At 45.8% G+C, this 20,685-nt stretch overlaps 1 protein-coding gene across 3 annotated transcripts in view; it reads right to left on the bottom strand.

Moving 5' to 3' along the window:
* The window catches only part of RNLS (renalase, FAD dependent amine oxidase), an 831,746-nt gene that overhangs the window by 714,388 nt on the left and 96,673 nt on the right, over positions 1-20,685 (bottom strand). For all 3 annotated transcript variants that reach the window (XM_069611280.1, XM_069611278.1, XM_069611279.1), the window contains exon 2: positions 11,585-11,690. In XM_069611280.1, coding sequence (XP_069467381.1) covers positions 11,585-11,682 — 98 coding nt within the window. In that variant the 5' untranslated portion in view covers positions 11,683-11,690. The remainder of the gene's footprint in view (positions 1-11,584; positions 11,691-20,685) is intronic.

Here is a 20,685-nt window from a genome sequence, read left to right as displayed (position 1 = left end):
CAATGAAAGACCTCTTCTTGACCTCCAGTAGCCGCTCCCACCTGGCACGGCAAACCGAGTAATGCCAACTCCTGATCCAACGGGGCCTGCTCTTCAAAGCGCTTGCTGCACTCCTCACCTACTGGCAGCAGGCTGCAGAAAAGTAATCGCCTGCCGTGCTCCTTGTCAAATACAGGGGGTGGTGCAGCGAGGGTGAAGAAGGTTCTGAGAAAGTTCTTTATAGAATGTCTTCTATCTCTGCCATAGTTTTGTGGCACAGCACAAGGAACTCTGGCTTAACAAGTCTTGCTTCTACTTGTTTGCTTCTACTTGCTAGTCACTCCATCTTCTCATTGCGCAGTGGTTTTTACTGGTCCTTTGCCATCTGCTATCTTCAATCACCAGTGGTGGTGGATCACACACATGCGGGTGGTGGAAAAGAATGAGTATCAGCTTGTGGCATACAACTTCTTGTCTTCTAATGAATGAAGGATGAATAGCTCAGTCTACCGGTCACATTACCGGACCATGTGACTGAGGAGTATCCCGCTCCTGAGGCAAGAGAGAGCTGCATGTAAGCAATTGTTGAAATAGTTTTTTGCAACCCTTCCTTACCCCGCGTTGGCGAGCTGGCTTATTGAGCACTGCAAGCATTTCCATCACAGACTGCCAGGTTGATTCACAAATAATGCTTTGCGCAATCTGTTAGCCATACTTTTCTACATTTGACAAGGGTTCCTGCGTGCGACGTCTAAGCTGCCGCCTTTTATCTTGAAAACATGCTAAGAAATTGGTGTTCCTTGGGACAACTATGCGCCGCTGGTTGCTTGTGCCGCTCGGGTGTTGAAACAGATATGTAATCTGAAAAGAAAACCTTGATTTCACCATCAAACCAGGGTACCTATAGTCTCAAAACTGACCAGGGACTACTTATCTCGAGCCAGTTTTGAAAAATGGTCATATATGCGACCGTATTTTAATGAGAGCACTTTGGTGGGAAGGCGGGTGTGATCAACTACCTTTTCACCTCGCGGGTGCTTTTCAATTCACACCACACCAAAGCAATGTTACCCGCACACTGAGGGATAGGGCCAGCAACTTCCTGAGCGCGGCGTCCTGTCTGTTGCACCGTTAGTTAATGAGGCACGCATACCAAGCCCGACTCATTGCATTTCAAGGTCTACTTTTTACAAACGTTTCCCATCATTCTCACTATATTTATTAATTTAGCTGTAGCAATTCTCCTGCCTAGTGCGCACCCTCCTAGAAGACCAGACACCCTTATGTGGTCCTCTTCTATCGACCTCGGAAGGATGACAAGCGGAGCAGACCTTGCTAGGATTCGAACCTCCGACCTAGAAAACACACGGATCTCAAAAGCGAGGGCACAACCCTCCGCTACCTCACTGGCTAATAATAGCATGTCCGTTGATGACAAATTCTTAAAGCAGTAAACAGTGTTTGCAGGTGCTGCTCCCCCCAACTTCCGTGTTGTCTCCCTAAAGTCCAAGTTGCCAGTTTCACAGGACACTGCATGGGTCTGACCACGGACAAGTGACAGGGCTTATATTAATGAGGCAAAGTTTCACCACCTGAGTTTTAAACTAAACTTGGCCATGGCGCTAAGTGGTTGCTTTTGTTATTTCCATCGCTGTTCTTTTCACAGAACTCGGAAAGGTTTGTACCCGGGTGACTATAAATGCACACTGCAAAGAACAACAGAGAACGCCAAAACTATTGACATTGCCACTGCTTGTTTATTTGACGCAACCGTTCTCTGGGTTCGGTCTAACCTGTATTAAGCCCCTGGCATGTCTCGCTGGACTATCAACAGCGAAATACATTCCATTTACAGTAGAGCTCACAATACAGCTGGGTGTCTGGAGTGCAAATATTAATGTAAAATAGAAAGCCTGGAACGCTGATACAGACACAACCTTGATTAAATCACTGCAGATCTTTGTTTCGGTGGAGTACCTACGTCCCTGGCCTGAGGACAAAAGGGGAAAGAGTCACATTTGTCATCATGACTCAGATGTGGTGCACCTAGGGGAAATCACATGGGAAGGGAAGCCCCCTATGGGATTAGGGATGAGTTTCCAGGGAACGCAGTATTTCCCTGCCTTTATACGTACAATCCCCTTTCAAATACCAAATCCTACTCCCCCACCCACATAGGTGGAGCAAATATACTCTGTTGCAAGCGTAGTCACTTTAATATACTTGACAAACTTAAAATAAAAGAGAATACCAAGTATCTTGCCTCTGACTTGAAAATGAGTACTGTGAAGAAGATGATCATGGAGAGTCCGAGGTTCACTTGGAGGAAGCAGAGTGAGTGGTCTAGCTTTTCTCGAGATGTCATTTGCCCGAACAAATACAGCTGACCAGCGCAGGAGTTTCATAGGAACTCAGCTGTGAGACACAGGGTGAACGATCTTCCGAGGAGGAACTGCGGGACACCTGCATCGGGCAGGCATAGAGAAGCCAATGGGGAAGAAGCCGTGAAGCGAGAAGGAGAACCTGAACACGGTCCAAGTTGGAGGGACCGTTCAGGTTTCTGCTGATACGTACTTCAGGGCACCACAGGCTCTGGTGAATCGCTTGCAAAGTAGGACACGCAAACCGGGCAGAGAGAGACACATGCAGGACCGCTGCACAACCCGCCATTCACCAGGAAGCTGCCAGAGCCTTGAAAAGCAACGCAGAGGCTGTGGAAAGGCCGGTAATCAAGAGAAAGGAAACAGGTATGTGGGTTAGCCAGGAGGCATTGGAGGTGGGGGTGAGGTAGAAAGTGAATACAAACACTGGAGAAGAGATTAAGGTATAAGAGGGTTGGGGACCCTGAGAAACCGCAAGGGAAGATAGGCATATGTTTGGCAGGAGAGTGAACAGAACAGATATGATAAACTGCGAGTCTTGGACCGGCACCCATACAACAAATTGAGAGCAACCAAGACAACAGGATCAGCAGTTTGGCAGGAGAGTAAACCAAACACCTATTATACCACAATAATAAGTAAAACAGAGGAGTCATAAGTTTGGTAGGAGAGTGAACCAAACATTTCATCACGAATTGTGAGTCTGGAACACGCACCCATACGAACTACAATGGCCTAATGAAAGGCAAGAAAAGAGGGTTTGAGACCCACATGAAAGAGACAGTCCACTAGCTTGGCAGATAAGTGAACCAAGGTATATTGCAAGTCTGGGAATCGCACCCATGTGAGAGACTGAAAGGTTCAAGGACCCTGGAGATGGGAAAACTGAAACTTACATTCTATAACAAACTGTATCAAGTTGACAGGACACAGGATTGTGAAGCTAAACAACATAACCGTGTGGATTGTACATTAACATTTGTCAAAGGAGGGAAGCTCAGAAGAACTCTAGGGCAAAGGAGCACAACCCTAACCTGGGAAATGTACATCTTTGAACATTGTTCATTTCATTCATTTTTATTACCAGAAACTTTCCTGTTCATTGAAAACATAAAGAACACTTGTTACTTTAAGAAGAGACTATCCCTGAACAGTTACTTTACATTATTAGTGTTAGGGACAGAAGCAGGTTTTTGGACACGACAGTGACATACTCTTTATTTTCAGACTTCCGGACAATTTCACTAGATCCTTTGAGGTAGGGCAGCTTTGCGTGCTTCCATAACTCTGCCTTTTTCCCTCCCTGTTTAATAACTTATTAGAGTGCCATTTTATGTTAAGCGCTTACCTCTGTCTGAAAATAAGTGGTGTTTCTCATTAAGACTTGTCTAATAAGTCATTAGGGCATTAGGGTTGTATATATCTAATAGTGACTGTGTGCTGAATTTACATTTCTCTTTGTGATGGTGTAATTTACAAGTGTGTCTTTAAATAAATAATTATATACTTTTACACCAAAGCTCTGGTCAGTGTTCGCTTGTGCTACTGTATCCCTGTACCTATTGTGTATCCTCAACATACTGCCTAACTCTTCTTGAGGGAAGTCTGACTGCTCAGCCACAGCTACCAAGTGAATCTGTGTGGTAGAGACTGCTACCAAGTGGGTTTACTGCCAAACACCTGTAGTCTTTAATCTCTTGCAGTGGTCCCTAAGGGAACTGCACGGGTTTCTGCCTAACAGCAGCCCTTCTTAGCTTTAGGGACAGAGAGGCATTTTTCCAAAATTTTATTATGTAATAAATGTTTATATCCAGAAACGTGCTACCAATGTGTCCTAGCCTTACTTCTGCACCCTTACACTTCTTTTGTTTGTGGGAGACTGGAATTGCATGCTGTAAGGTCTACGTTGGCCTCTGGGGTTGAGCTTCAAGAGGAGTATAAGGGGAGCAGAGCTTGGTGGGCGGAGCAGGTTAGTTGGGTTTCTGAATTTGGACAGGATACTGTCTGTTTTCTTGCAAGAAATCTCTTAATAAAACTTTGCCTGGTCACCCGAGAGTTGAATTGCTGGATCGTTTGCTCCGTTAACATATGGTCCTCGGGACTCAGACCGGTCGCACAATGAGGTACAGAGACCCCTTGCATGCAACGATAAGGAGTTCTTGCTAGAAACTCCACCGGGTTATTGTGAGGAGGATGCCTTGTCAGTGAACGTGCAGGAGGAGCCACACAAGGAAACTGCGATTTGTATAAATCCGGGTATGGGCAGGGATTTATTTAGGGGCTACACTGAAATGTGATGGAAGTTCTGGGTTGGGTATTGTGAGAAACCTGACTGTGTTCTCCCACCTACTCCCCCGGGATCTTACATTCAGGTGGCCAGGGAAGGGCCATCACTTTTGGATCCCGATCCAGGGGCTGGACAAGCGAGGGAGGATCACCTGAGTGGAGGGTCACGAGGGATTGGGAGGAGAATACACGAGGGCAAAGCATTGTATTCCTCTCTCCCCATTTTCCATCACAAACCCCTTCCTCAGCCTTCATGGGATATTTTCAATCCCATTCCATCTCCTCCTCCCCATTTCTGACTAATACTGGGAAGAAGAGGCAACCAAAAGTAGTGAGGATTATCGGCAAGAAACACCTTGAGAAACAGAAGGAAGGCTGCCACCTACTACCATTAGGTTGTCCCCTTAATAGAGTCAGGCATTTAACACTGACTACTCACACCTGACTCCACCTAACTCCTTTTTCAAGTATAAAAGGTGTGGTTTTGCACAATCAAGAGAGCAAGCTGTGAATCGTGATGGGATCCGAGAAGCCAAGGAGCAGGGACCTGCATGGAGAGGATCCGGAGGAGAGCAGCGTGCTGAGATGCTGGCCTGGTGGTTGTTTGGGGCTGCAGCGTGGCTAGGGAGCCGTGTCTCCAGCGAGCCGAGCAAGGCCACCCGTGTCCTGCTGGCTGTGTGCAGAAAAGTGCTCATTCCCTTGGGACATGTGTCGGCCCCATGGAGGTCTGAGGGGCAGGTGGCCTTGACCTCGATGCCATATGCCCGGAGAGACTGCTTGCCAGCACAATGCTACCCAGTGAGTTTTAAGCCTGCAAGTGAGAGAAACTCAGGAGCATGTATATAGCTTGAGCGGGAAGGGAGGAAGACAGATTTTGCAGGTGGGACGAAGCAGAAAGCAAGAGAGAAAACGGAAAGTGAATGGAAAGCGAGAGAAAGGCGCTTAGAGAGCGGAAAGGAAGAATAAGGCTTAAAGGTGAATAAGAAGGGTGCGATTGACCCAAAAGTAAAAGGAAAGGTCCAAGTGAGCGCTGAAGAGTAAAATAAGTGTACAAGAGGCATGATAAGGAAAAGGACAGGTGCAATGGTGCACGAAAATAAACAAGTAAATGGGCAAGAGGCACAGTGATGAGAAAGTGAATCAAAGGAAGGTGCCAGGGGCACAATAAGGTGAAAGAGAAAGTCAAAGAAGGTGCAAGTGTGCGCAGCAAAGTGGAAGATAACAAAGGGGTGCAGGAATTACCTGAAAGATGAAAGGATAGAAGAAAAGCAAGTACAGCAAATACAGAGAGGGGCCAAAGATCAGAGTGTTTGCGCTTGGAGGAGTGAAGAACCTAGCATTTTCGAAAGTCTCTGATGTTACCCCATGAGAAGATTGTGTGTGAAACGAACTGTAAATAAGTGAATGGTACATCATGACAAGTTGTTTTTTGTGTTTACAATTGAAGAGGCCTGCGCTTGGGGGAGGGAACCCTGAGAAGCTGAGAGAAACTGTTATATTTTTGTTTTGTCTGAAGCTTGGGAGGATTGAAGCTTGAGGAAGGGAAACCCCAGGAACTAAAGACTAAAGACATTCAGAGTTGTTTTGAACAGAGTGCAAGAACCTTGTGGAGAAGAGTTAACAACAAACTCTTTTTGATTGTGCTGAACTTTGATGATACTGACCAAGCCACACCAGGTGAGAGGACCACCTGAAACTAGCCTTGATATATATTTCTTTTTGAATCACTATTTCTACCACATTTTATCAAAGAGAGAGGGAAAACATAGGTTTAGACACAGGTGGATTTTGGTTTTGGACTTCTGACATCGCCGACCCTTAGAAACATTGAGGGAACACATATAGCAGATAAAGGTTTTGAAACTGTAATAAATTGAGTCTGTGTCTCTCTTGATACCATGCCTGCTCGCATAATATTATAACGGTCATTTTGTTTACCTGTTTTATTGTGGTGGTTTGAGCAATTGTTTATTATTTCTGCCCTGGAACAGATCTGGCATAATATTGGAATGTATGAATTAGTTAGGCTGCTTCTGGATTTATGTCTTATATTGTTGTCCCAAAGGTATTCAAGTTCTTCAATGATAAGGTTTCCAGAGAAAACCTTTCGATATTACCTTTTTTTCTGGTTTAGAATAGGGAATGAATAAAAGGGGAAATTGGGAATTGAAGTACCAGAGCCCGATTAAATAGGGATACACAAATGCTTACTGGTTGAGTGCTGGATAACACGGTCAGGGGCACTCTGCTGTGTCTTTGGCTATCAGTACCCTCCTTTCTCAGGGCTGAAACGGAGTGGAGTCAAAGAGCAAATGTAACAGGGGTAACTGGGGAATGGGGCCACATCTAACTGAGAAAGTGATAATAAAAATAGGGAAAGAAATGGGCAAGGAACAACCAAAACAGGTGAACGACCACCGCCCTCCAAAAGGGTCACAAACCCACTATATGTCTATGCATTTTAATAGGACTGCGTGCAATTTTCTGGACTTTTGACATGACAGAGAAAACATATTCCACTTCTGATGGAAAAAACCTTTAATTTAGACGATTTAGGAGCATTCAGACGAGCACTGACAGAATAAAAGGAGACGATTACTCCAAAGCAGTGGGGAGCATTTGCGACATGGTTGGAGGAGGTATCAGCACAACGTAATAGCTGCAAGATTAAGGGAAGCTCCCAGCAGATTGTGAGGACAAAGTATTTAAGATTGAGCGAGGCGTTGGACAAATGCACACACTTGCACCCACGATACAACAGAAAACAGACAGAACAGGAAGAACAGGACAGTAAATCCGCAGAGGATGTTTTTGAATTTTTTACTAGCATGCGACCAGCTGTAAGGACAGGACAGAGACAACCTCAACAGGGAGCACCAGGGCCAGAAGTTGCCCAATTACAAGCACCTCAGCTAGAAGAGCCCTCTACGCCTGTACAACATGGTCAGAGCGACCAGGAAGGCACCGGGGAGCATATGCTGATCAGTGATGAGGGGAGGGACATTGCATGGGAGAGACCCTCAAGTCCTTCAAGCCTCTCTTAGAAAAATGCTGCTAGTTAATGAAAAGCAAGGGACACAGCAGCCAAACCTTGTTGCCGTACATGTTCTTTGGACACCAAGTGATTTGCGAAACCTGACAAAGGAATTCACAAACATTAGAACAGAACTGCAGGGCTTTGTGGAGGAGCTGCATACAGTCCTGCGATGTTATAAACCCTTCTTTGGTGGATATGAACCAGCTCAAGAGGATAATCATGCTTCTCGAAGTCACAGACTTTTGGAACGAGCCAATTGGCCAGCTCAGGATCCAAGAACAGAGGACCCTTTGGTCCAAGCCAGGGAAAGAATTGCTACTTCCATCCCTGAACTCTGCCTGAGCTAAGATAGGAAGCTGAAAGCATAATAAATGAGAATCTGAAGCAAGCTATTTAGACTGGCTAAATGTGGTATTTGCACAGCATTTAGGCATTCCCAAACCAGATGAGATTGCAGAGGAAGCTATAGCCAATTCCTTTGTCACCAAGCTGTTACCTTAAGTTCAGAATCAAATGAAAAAGTATGTATTGGGCTGCAGACTACACCTTTAGCTGAACTGGAAGCAGTCAAGTACCACTATGTCACATGCCAAGAGTAGAAGACAGACATTGTTTAGAACAAAATTATGACTTTACAGATGCAGAGCGTAAAGGGGCAGGCGTAGGGACAGGTGCAGAACAAACAGGCACTCGCCCAAAGGGGAGGCAAACCCTCAAATACAGGGTCAAGGTCGGTGGGATACCCCAGTCAACTTACTCAGTAGAGACAGTGGGAACTGCCAGATCAACGGGAGAAGTGGGCCCTCCAGATCAGCCAAAAAAGCAGGGTCCAGTAGATCAGCAGAAACAAGGGTGTTGGCCAAAACCACAGGGGCAGCGGATACCTCAACTGAATCTCTTGGTTGTAATTAATAATTTTACCACTGGAAAAACAAATGCCCCTATGGACCGCGAAGACTGTATCCTCAGGGGAACATAGGAGAGAGCAGCATCCAAGTTCCCCCACCAGCAGGCATGATTCTTTTCCTGGACCCTTACCAAAGAGCCCAAGCTCCTCTTCCCATTCTGAATGCTACTACATTTACTCATGGACAGCTGAACACTACCCTAATTGATTAAGTTCCTCTTTCTGACTACTAGGAAAGGGGCATTCCAGAAAGCCCCTTAATCCCAGTAGTCCCCCAAGCCGGCCCACGTGCCGTATGCAGTGTTGGGGGGGGAATGCCGGCATCATGTTTATTGGACCCCGGCACAAATAAGCCAAACCTGCGCATGGATGCCTTTTCTGATGTACCCATATCCAGAGAGACAGTGAAGGCTGTTGACATATCCAATACCCCAATCATACAGCCAGTCACAGACCCCCTCACCATCACCCTGGGGCCCATTACTGACTAGCATGAATTTCGTTTCAACCCTACTGTACCAGTAAATATGTTTCATAGATATGTTCTATGTAAACACAGGTACTCCATATACTGCACAACAGGCTGAGTGTTTTTAAGTGTGCCTTCTGCCAATACAGAAGCAATCCATACTACCCTCCAGGGGGAGGGGATGTGGTAAAAGGGGAGGAGGGAGGGTTAGTTGACTTAAAAGCACTGATTGACTGTCGGTACTTGTTCACATTCTCACACAAAGGAGTCCAGTATAGCTGGACAAGATTACCCCGGGGTATACAGAGTCCTTCACCCTCTTCTCACAACAGCTAAAAATGGATCTGGAAGATTGAAGGATACTTGGAAAGTCAGTATGATTCATCACATGGATGATGAAGCCTGTAAGCAAGATACACTGGTCCTACTGACTGCCCTGGCCGAGGAAGGGCACAACGCATCCAAACAGAAGTTACAACTGTGCACACAAAGAGCCCATTACCTAAAACATGACATTAGGAAAGGCTACTGATTGACATTGACCTCTGGTAAAGTGGCTGTCCATAAGATTACAAACCCTCATACCATCGTGTAGATGAGAGCCTTTTTGAGGATAGTCGGTTACTGCCGACAATGGATTTTGGGTTATGCTAAAATAGTTAAACCCGTTCAATACTCCAGAGACAGAGGAAGCCTTCACGAGAAAAAAGTAATGTTTGGCCAAATCTCCCGCCTTGGGACTTTCAGACTACAAAAAGGGATTTACCCTGTAGTCTCAAGAGAAAGACTGATTTGCGCTAGATGTTCATGTACAGAAACATGGCATTCACCATACACCTGTTGCTTATTCTAGTAAAGAATTGGATCTTGTAGCATTAGGGGCACCGAGGGTGGGAGAAAGAGAGGACACAGCTTTTCACAGCAAAGGCTGCAGGAGCTTAGTCCTTCATTGCAATACATTTAAATTACATGCTTTCATTTTCATCTCACCACTAAGTTGAGTACCGGTACTTGCGTTTAGGCTTCGAGAAGTACAGGTAATTGTATTCTCAAAGATAAGACGTGCAAGTACTGAGGGCCTACCCTACCTAAGGGACCATTCGTTGTGAAGATGTAAAAACATTTTACAGCCGCCAACATATCAGGACAGACGCTTGATGAGCAGAGCTTATTCTTGCTGAGAAAAAAAAAACAGGAATATGTTGCAATTTCCTCGACCAATACTGTACATCGAAATTGGTGGCGTATTTCTTCTTCAATTTTAAATCTAAAAAGTTATCCAATTCAGATAAGTGTACCACTGTGTTTGTATACCAATAGCAGTTTGTTAGCTTCAGGATCCAAACACGCAATCATAGATCAAAGAGGCAAGAGCAATAAATAAGCATTGCCAAAGCCAAAAGTTATGGCTTGTGTGTAGGCATTGGATAGGCCTTTGTCAGGCACTGCCACAACGGTACTAATTGGCCCTAAAATGGCAACCATTAGAAAATGGCTTAAGTACCTGTGTATATAACAGCACAATCTGGCAGATGCCAGGCTTGTTTTTGACAGGTCTTCAGTGCTTATACCTCAAGTGACTGATGGCACACTTGATCATGACGTTTTTAATCACACCAGTAGAGCATTTATAGCTGCAATTAAGCTGTATCACAAGACTACTTATAAATAACACTTGTAGGACTTTACAGCACAAAGTATGATGTTAATGCTAGATGGAGCTAGCTCAAAGAGATCCTAGGAGGATGTGTTTGGATGGGGGTGGGGGAGTGAAAGGGCAGGTTGTGTGGTGTAATGACCAAAGGGATTATTAGAGAATGGGCAGCCAATGGGTCGGTAACTAACCAAACAACACCCACAAGCGGTGTGTCCCTCCTCGCATCTCATTTATTTTCTATCTTTACTTCAATGCAACCGTTTTGAAATAATGGCTGCTGACAGTTCTCCAGATTAAGTAATAGCATTGAGGGAAAGACCCCTTAAACCATGCTGCAGCCATATTGTATAGCAGATAGGCTAAGGGTGGACTCTTTTGATGAGATAAAAAGCACTTTTTGCAGGAAGAACAAGACATCAGAGCAACACACAGAGAAGCATGTAGGTGCTTGATCTTGATCCCTGCATGTACGGTGGCACCAAGAGGTTACCCAGCCCACTACATGTCAACTTGGATTTATCTCAGGAGAGGGAGGGTCCTGGAATGGCATTACCAAACCACAAAAAGGGATAATCGTGTACCACAAGAAGATGAAATGAAAAAGAAGCATCACAAACGGAGATCAGTAAGTTGCTTCAAACAGAAATACATCGATCTACCTTTTAAATGGTGCCCTGACTGCTGTTTCTTAGAGGTTGGAGACACCACACAATGCAGGAGTTCCATTTATGGGCGACTATAGCTTTCATGGGTGAAGAAGAAAATGCTCTCCCCTAGCAATGGACTCATTTGGAGCAATCGTTTGTAACTAGCATGCCATTACGAGGGGAACGCATGTGGTATAATTTCAAATGTTCAATTTTCTCACCTTTTATGCTTTGTGGCATAATCAGGGGTAACCGTAATGTACTGTGCTCCCAAGTCCACTGTGCAGCTGGGATTGCTGGGACATCTACTAGTTGACATTCTCCCTCCTGAAATTAAAAACACATTTTTATAAATGTTTGTTATACACAGGACATTTATTAAACTATGACATACTGCAATGGATCATCAAACTGTGAATGCTGCAAAAAGACAGTAGACACTAAGGGGACAGTGGGTTCAGAAGATGGCTAAGAAACCCCCAATCAATTAATTCAAGGTCCATAGCGAAAAACTATTGCTTTGAAGGAGGAAATGGGAATGGTGCAGACCAGGCTTAAAGTGTCCCCGAGTCCTGGCAATGATGGGGCTTGAAATTCAGCCTCCAGCAGGGCCCTCTACCATAGAGGGAATCGCCACTCCTCTGCTGAAGGGTCTGCCTATGCCACTATCTTTCAAGGCCTGATGTCACTGAAGAACAAAAGGAGACACATTGACACAAAAACACTTTGCAGTCACGGATGAGGATGACTGTAGAGTGCTGCTCAAAGGAAACACTATTTGTGTGCCTATTGTAAGGAAGGCATGGTATCAAACAGTAAGACAGACACAAGTGATCACGGTTCAAGGGTGTTTATTGAACTTCAATTGGGTTTGAAAAACGCCTATCTAATCCTAAATCTAAAGATGGGAGCAAGCTACGACCATCAAATAATAATAGCACAGTCCAAGTCGAGCCTGTCAAAATAAAAGGGCCTATACTAATAAACCTATTGCCAATCCTTATCTCTAAATACAAATAGTGTGAGAAACAATGTTATGCAAAAGAAAAGTGTTCAAGAAATCATATGTCAGGATATTCAAGCCGTTGGCTTCCCTGTCCCAAGTTTTCAGCACGGGAAAAGGTGGTACACTGGAGCTTAGCACACTCTCTGGCTTCTCTAGCACGAGGATGCAGTTCTAAACTTCAACATTAGGGCCTTCTGTGCCAAAATCTCTTTGCCATTCAAAGTCGCTTATTTCAGAGGGCCTGATGCAATACGACAAACATGAAAGTTCCTTTCTTCTTAGGATTTCACATGTGCAACTTCTCTGGCAATTTTCGGTTCACTCGGGGTCCCCCTCTGCCGGTCTGAGACCCACTTTAACACTAAGCTTTCAATTGATCTCCTTCTGCCGGGCTTGGACCAAACTTATCTACTTTTCCAAGCTTTCTTTACTTCAAAAAACTAAGACTTTCGACGGTGTGCAGGATTTTGCTCAACCCGTTGCAGGACCACTTTGATTCACAATTACTTGCTCTCGTCTCGATATAACCGCCTTCTCATTTTCACTTTTGCCACTTCTCAGCTGGATACCTTACAGGAGACCTTTGATTGAGCACCCACGCGTTGCCGGACCACTCTGTCAAAGGTATTGTATGTTGCTTTGAAAGTTCAATCACTCATCAGCAGTCCAACTTTTGCTTGCGTCTTTTATCACACGCGTTTTAGCAATGTTCGCTCCAGCGCTCGCCATATAACAATGCTGCTTGTAACCTTGGCTTCAACACAGATCGGTCTCCCCACTCACTGGCTGTGTTGATTTCACAGACGCTGCTTTGTTCTTGGAGCCAAAGACGGTACCACAGCGGCTGGTTCTCCCCGCATTGATTATTGACGCAGGAGGGCCCCAGATATCTCCGACACAGAATGCAGGATTCTTCAGCCTGGTTTCCTGGTCTTATGCTTTCTATTCTCGAGGTCTCTGGAAAGTAACGGTTTCTTGTCGAAAAGGTCAAGGGAACTTCCCTCCTTGCAATCCACTTCTGTTTTGACGTCTTTCCTCTCTCGTTCAGCTGCCAAGTCAAAACTGCTGCTTCCTCGTATGCTTTGCCTCGCTCCGAGTGTGCTCCCGTGCTCCGCCTTTTATCCGTGTGGGGAAGTTTAATGGAAGTCAGGTGTGTGTGATGGTCAGTAATTGCCTGAACTCACCTGACCATTGTATTGGGACATACTGCTTGTGGGTTAGTCTGTTTCCTCTCATAGCAGGCTGTCCGTGAGAAAGTGTTTGTTTTGTAAAAAGGGGCGGAGGGTAGAGTTCCTAAACATCCTACCTGATAGGATGGAGCAAAGGTGTTATAGGGAAGGGGATACCGCGTCTCATCATCTGGTGTCCCACTCCCAGCAGACCAGTCAAGTCACCCAAGTGATGCTCCCTCACTGGTCCACCCCCAGGAACTAGATCCAAAAGCGATGGCCATGCCCTGGCCACCTGGAAGACAGATCCCTGAGGACTAGTGGCTGAGAAACCTTCTTGTTTGGTTTCTCACACTACCACTTTTTTGTCCTGAAAGGTGAAAACGTTTCAGATTGCTTTTTTGTGCAACAATTTATGCCATTTTCAGTTTGCCGGTACAGGCTGCATTAGTGTGCATGGAACCACTGGTTTCTGGTGTTTTGATGGAGGGAGCAGTGTCCTGCATGTTACAGTGATCCCTGCTCATTACCCCCTGAGCCATTTTACCAGGAGGTGTGAGGAACCCAAGGGCGTCATCGCCTCTTTTCCTCAGGCATCCACTGCTCAGGTGGCCAGAGAAAGGCCATCGCTTTTGGATCCCGACCCTGGGAGTAGATATGCAAATGAGGATCACCTGAGTGGAGGGAACTAGGGGAGTGGGGAGAGGACGTCTTTGGGGGAGACACAATATCCCCCTTTCCCTTGTCAAAGTACATCTAATATTCCCCCTGCCTTTGTAGGCTATTGTCAGCCTTTCACTTTACTCTGACCAAAATTTCCACATACCTTTTATCATAAGACTGAGATGAGAAGGAAACAACTAAGAGTTATGCGCACTCCCCTGCATTTACAACACTTTGGTACTGAGACGACAAAGAGGGCTCTTGAGAAGTTCCCCTACAATAACTAGGCATATCCCACTAATCAGTTTCACCAAGGTCAGGCAATCAGAGTGGAGGACTTGCACCTGCAGCCTGTTAACAAGCTGCAGGTGTGCAAGAGAGAGAGAGATTGCATAGAGCAGAACCGGCAAGAGCAGGAGCAGGCATATGGAGGAACCAGCTGGAGCAAAGCCGGGACAAGCAGGAGTGCGAGGGAGATGCCGGGGCCAAGACTGGCCGTGAGATTGTCGAGACTCCTGCCATTCCTCCTCCCCAGTGCACACAACTGAAGCTGTGGGGCACCGAAGCCCCCAAGGTGCCGCTGGATGCTCAGAGAGCGAGAGAGCCTCCTGACAGCTCCCACCATGGAGGAGCAGTCAGACAGCGCTGTGAAGCCAGCAGGAAAGCAAAGCCAAGAAGAGGAAACTAAGAAGCCTGTAGGAGCGAACGCTTACCGGTGAGTGCGGAAAGGGGAACACTCACACTAGGGCGATCCAGGGCTGAAAACCCAAAGTACCTGATAGCCGAACAAACTGAATTGTATTGTACATGCTACGAAAGGTGAAATATATGACTGTGCATAATGAACAAGCTATCTAATATAAAAAGTACTTTTGAATGGTGCAACAATCACTATTGAATACCAAACTAACTAAAGGATATTTGAGTATGTTTTTAATACGGCAACAATGCAGAACAAGTGCTGAATCATTATGAGCATTTATGAATGCTGTAAAAGTAAGATGATGTGAAAGCAAGGAGGTGAGAAGGGTGAAATTACCACAGAGTGAATTATATGAGATACAAGTTGTGGAAAAGCCAAAAGTACTGTCAAGAAAAATGTGAAATAAGTATTGATGTAAGATACAAGAGTCCACAGTACTACAGGTTGAGAGAGGGAAACCTGTGTTGGCACAGATCTGAAGAATACAGAAGTACAGCAAAGTACATAGGGTTATCGTTTGCGTGACCTGTGATGGGTGGACTGTGTGGTCCGATAACTGCACCTAGACCGAGTAACCCCTATTTGAAAAGAACCAAGGAAAGCAGGGCTATCGGTAGTGGGTGGACCATGTGGTCTGACAACTGCGCCTAGACCAAATGGCCCATTGTATTGTATTGTATTTATTGATTTATTAAGCGCTTTACGCCAAAGCGCTGTACAATTGAACAACAAATTACATAAACAACCAATAACAGTAGAAGCAAATACATTATGAATCAGTCGACTAAACAATGAAAAGAGCAATTAACTGAGGGAGTTAGGTTGGGAAGGGGAGAGGGAGTGGATGGGAGTGGTGAAAAATGGTAGGAGGAGGAATGGGGACGGTGAGAGGCGGGATAGTTAGGGGAAGAATAGGGAGGAGAGGGGGGAAGCAGGAGGGGGGAGGTGATTCAGGGAGGAGAATGGAGGAGGAGAGATTTAAGGGAAGAGCGGAAGGAGGTGAAGGTGGGGATAGAGCAGATGGCAAGAGGAAGGGAGTTCCAGTGTAGAGGTGCTAGGAGTTGGAAGGAGCGGAAGCGAGAGGAGGCACAGGGGGAGGGTGGTACAGTGAGAAGTTAGTGTGGTCAGCTGAACGAAGGGAACGGGAGGGAGAGTAGAAGGAGAGAAGGGAGAAGAGATAAGGGGGAGCGAGACCATGGAGAGATTTAAAGATAAGGCAGAGAAATTGAAATTTAAGTTGGGAATGGAAGGGAAGCCAGCCAAGGGAAGAGAGAGGTAGAGATGGAGTCATGGGTGGTAAGTAGACAGAGGGTTTGAACCGCAGAGTGGTAGATGGATTTAAGAGGGGAAAGGTGAGAAGTAGGAAGCCCAAAGAGTAGGGAGGAGCAGTAAAAGAGGCGGGAGAAGATGAAGGAGGAGATTAAGAGTTTAGTAGCATTAAAGGTGAGAGAAGATGGATTTTGCGGATATTGAAGAGGTGGTAGTGACAGGTGCGGGAAATGAGGGAAATATGTTGAGAGAAGGAGAGGGAGGAGTCAAATAGAACCCCGAAATTGCGAGCTTGAAGAGAGATAGGAAGATTGGAGGGAGGAAAGTGAATGAATGGGGGAGGGGAGAGAGGTGGAAGAGAGTTGGAGGGAAAGAATAAAACTTCGGTTTTGTCTGGGTTAAGAGAGAGAAATCGGGAAGACATCCAGTTTTTAATAGGAGTAAGGCAGGAGGAGAGTTTTTGGTGAAGGTCAGGTGAGAAGGAGGAGAAAGAGAGAAAGAGTCGAGTGTCGTCAGCATAAAAATGGTGGGAGAAACCAAACGAGGAGATAACAGGGGCAATGAGGCAGGTGTAAAGAGAGAAGAGGAAAGGACCAGGTACCGACCCTTGGGGTACACCGTATTCAAGAGGATAGGTAGGAGAGGAGCGGCCTTCCCAGGAGACAGTAAAGGAGCGTGAAGAGAGGTAAGAGGATAGCCAGTTGAGGACAGAGTCTTCGAAGCCAAAGGAAGAAAGAGTGTGAATAAGGAGGGGATGATCGACAGTGTCAAAGGCTGCAGAAAGGTCTAGGAGAATAAGTATGGAGGATTGTTTGGCGTGGCAAGCAGAGAGAAGGGAATTGAGAATAGAGGTGAGAGCAGTTTCTGTGGAATGTTTGGGACGGAAGCCAGATTGGTAGGGTGGAAGGAGAGAGGAATTAGTGACAAAGCATGAGAGTTGGGAGTAGGCAAGGCGCTCGAGAAGCTTGGAGAGGAATGAGAGAAGAGAGATGGGTCTAAAGTTAGAGGTTAGAAGAGGGTCAGCAGAAGGTTTCTTCAGAATAGGGATGACTGTAGCATGCTTCAAGGCAGAGGGGAAAGTAGCTGAGGAGAGGCAGATGTTGAAGAAGGAGGTGAGGTAGGGGATAAGGAGGGTAAATCTTAGGGATGAGAAGGGAAGGGAAAGGGTCAGAGGGGGCAGCATTGGGTGGGCTTTGGATAGTAGGGTGGAGACTTCAGAAGGGGAGACAGGAGAGAAGATGGACATGCAGGATGAGGGAGGGGAGGGCGGAGGAATAGAAATGAAGTCAGAGGGGGTTTGGAAATTTTGACGAAGGGTAAGAATCTTAGAGGAAAAGAAGTTGGCGAAGTCAGAAGGGGAGAGTGTAGAATTGGAGGAGGGATCAGGAGTGGGGGGAGAGAGAAGTCGAGAAAGAGTTTGGAAGATATGGCGAGGGTGAGCGGCTTGAGATTGGAGTAGGTTAGAGAAGTAAGAGGATTTAGCCGAGGCAAGACAAAAGTCGTAGAGTGCATGGTAAGAGAAGTAAGAGGTTTGGTTAGAAAGCGAGGGAATTTTGAGCTAAAGTCTCTCGAGACGACGGAGAAAGCGTTGCAAGGAGAGGAGATGAGGAGTAAGCCAAGGTTGAGAGGGTTTCCGGGTAGGGCAGAACAGAGAAAGGGGGTGGTGTCTGTCAAGGGAGGAGGAGATGGAGGAGAGAGAGGCTAGAGCATCATCCGCAGATAATAAGGAGAAGTCTTGGAGAGTTGGAAGGAAAGAAGAGCAAGTGTCAGTAAAGAGGGATGGGTCAAAGTTGCGGAAATCGCGCCGAGAGTAGGTTGGAGGGGAGGGGTTAGGAGGGGAGAGTGTGGAAGAGGAGAAAGGGAGAAAGAGAGTAAGGCATGATCTGAAAGATAGATAGGAAGAGAAGAGACAGGGGAAGAGGGGTAGGAAGAATTGAAGATGAGGTCCAGGGTGGAGCCAGAGGAGTGGGTGGAGGAAGAATGAAGAGGGAAAAGGAGTTAGGAGTCAAAGATAGAGAAGAGGGGAGAGGATTGAGGGGGAGAAGGGAGATGGAGATTGAAGTCACCAAGCACGGATAGAGGAGAGGGGGAGGGAGAGATGAGCGAGAGGAGGTGATCCAGGTCTTCATAGAAGGAAGAGAGAGGGCCAGGGGGACGGTATATGATCAGAAAAGAAATAGGGTGGGGTGAGGAGAAAGATTTGTAGAGGAATTCAAAGGTAGGGAAAGAAGGGAGAGATGGTGAGGAGGAAGAGGAGGAGATGTATTTGGGGTGGTAGAGGAGGCCAACGCCTCCACCACGGCCAGTAGTACGTGGGGTGCGAGTAAAGGAAGATGAGGAGGTGGTTAAGGAAGCGGGGACAGAAGTGTTATGGGGGGGAATCCAGGTTTCAGTAAGACATAAAAAATGGAGGTTAGGGCGGAAGAATAGGTCGAGAACAGCTGCGGTTTTGTTGCAGATGGATCTGGCATTCCAGAGTGCCATGTTCAAGTGGGAAGAGTGATGGACGGTAGGGGGGTAAAGAAGGTTAGGGCGGTGAGGGAGGGAAGGAGAGTAACAGGAGGAGTGTGGGAGAGGGTACGGGGAAGAATTCATTCTCAATTAACTTCTTGTTCATTGAGAATGAACAAGAAGTTGAACTGATACTGTTGTGAAAGGCAGAGGATTTGAATTGACTTGTGGGCTTTTGTCAGCTGAAGGAGTCAGCGTCTTGGGGAAGAATCCCCCCATGATTTTATGAACTGTGTTGAATCTTGGGGAAGGGAACCCCAGAGGTCTTTTAAGGAACTGTTGAACTGCCTTGAACGCTTGGGGAAGGGAAACCGGAGTGTTTTTTGGAACTAATTTGAACTTGAGAAAAGGGGAAGCTGAAAGAAAGCCAAAGAGCTGGAAGAAGCTCACAACTTTACTTTTTAACACTATTTATTTTGATGCTGACATCCCTACACATTGTATAGATTTAGTTGTGAGGGCAAGTATAGGTTTTGGACACAGACAGACTTTTCATTTGAACTGATGGGGGGCACCGACTATCCTTAGTTTTCTTCAGGTAGGAAAATCCCACTTTAGCATAGGGCAAGTTAGGCCTTACTGCATCCTGACATTTAATATAAATAAAGCTTTTTCTTAGAAAGTTGAATCTGTTGCCCGTTTCCTACTTGATGATTTATATTTTGCATTTGTATAGCGCACAAAACGAACTAAACCATAAAGCGGCGCAGATGAAACAATATATTCGCATGGTGCACAACCAAACACATGCCAAAGGTGCATACAGGAAGAGACAGAACAACTAATTATATCTAAACAAAAATGTCTTCAAGGCCTTCCAAAACTGATAAAGTGATTCCACAGTCCTAATTTCTAGGGATTAGAATTCCAAGTTTTGGACCAAAACTGCTAATCTTCTGTCACCCCTGGTCCTGTAGGTTGAATGGGGGACAGACAGAAGGAAACAGTTTCTAGCTCGTAAAGATCTTACCGGTTGATAATATTGAATTTTATCCTTCAAATATGATGGAGCAAGCCCATTCAAACATTTGAAGATGAGACAAGCTACCTTAAAGTTAATGCGTTCTTCTACTGCTAACCAGTGTAAAGCACGGCGAGATGGTGAGACAGGAGCAGATTTGGTTAACCTGAAAATCAATCTAACTACCACGTTCACTTCTTTGAGCGGAATACCGATGAATTGACTATTACAATAGTCCAGATGCGCATTAGTCAGCACACCCACCACAGCAACATGATCGTCAATGGGAATGTAAAGGAGTACCTGCCGTAGAAGTCTCAACACATAATGCACCGGTTGGACCTTAGCTCCAACCGGACCTTCGCTGCAAGATCTTTCTGCCAAACACAACCTAGGTTCTTAACCTTGGAGATGAATCTTAGATTGGTTCCTAGGAGGGTCGGAACAGGCAATTGCTTGGTAGCGCTGAGTCTGTGGTTAGGGCCAAACAGAATAAGTTCAGTTTTGGCTGTGTTCAACTGAAGCCGATTGTTGGACATCCACTGACTAACATCGTCCAAGCATTGTTTGAGTTTACCAAATGCTTCATCAAAATTTACAATTCTGACAAATATTTGAGTATCATCCACGTAAGAGTCAAAACTCAACCCATGTTGTCTCAGAATGTCCAATAGTGGCCGCATGTACAGATTCAATAACAAGGGCGAGAGTGATGAGCCCTGTGGGACCCCACAAATCAATTTAATTGACTGACAGGAACCCACCCAATCTCACCCGTTGCTGATGATCGGTCAGGAACGATTTGAACCAGCCAATGGCATGCTCGGAAACCCTCCCAACCCCCTGCAACTGGTCCAAGCAAATGTCAAAACGCACCGTGCCAAAGGTCGCAGATCGGTCCAACATCACCAACAAGAAAAGGTTAGCATGATCCACGGCCTCTAACAAATCATCTCAGACAGTCAGAAAAGCAGTCTCAGTTCTAAATCTGGTTCCAAATCTGGGTCTAAAACTCAATTGGAAATTGTCCAGTAATACTT

Source organism: Ambystoma mexicanum, chromosome 8, assembly GCF_040938575.1.
Source record: "Ambystoma mexicanum isolate Mex_15411 chromosome 8, UKY_AmexF1_1, whole genome shotgun sequence".
NCBI classification, from domain to species: Eukaryota; Metazoa; Chordata; class Amphibia; order Caudata; family Ambystomatidae; genus Ambystoma; species Ambystoma mexicanum.
The sequence above is the reverse complement of the archived record's forward strand: the minus strand, read 5'-3'. Positions and strand labels throughout refer to the sequence as shown.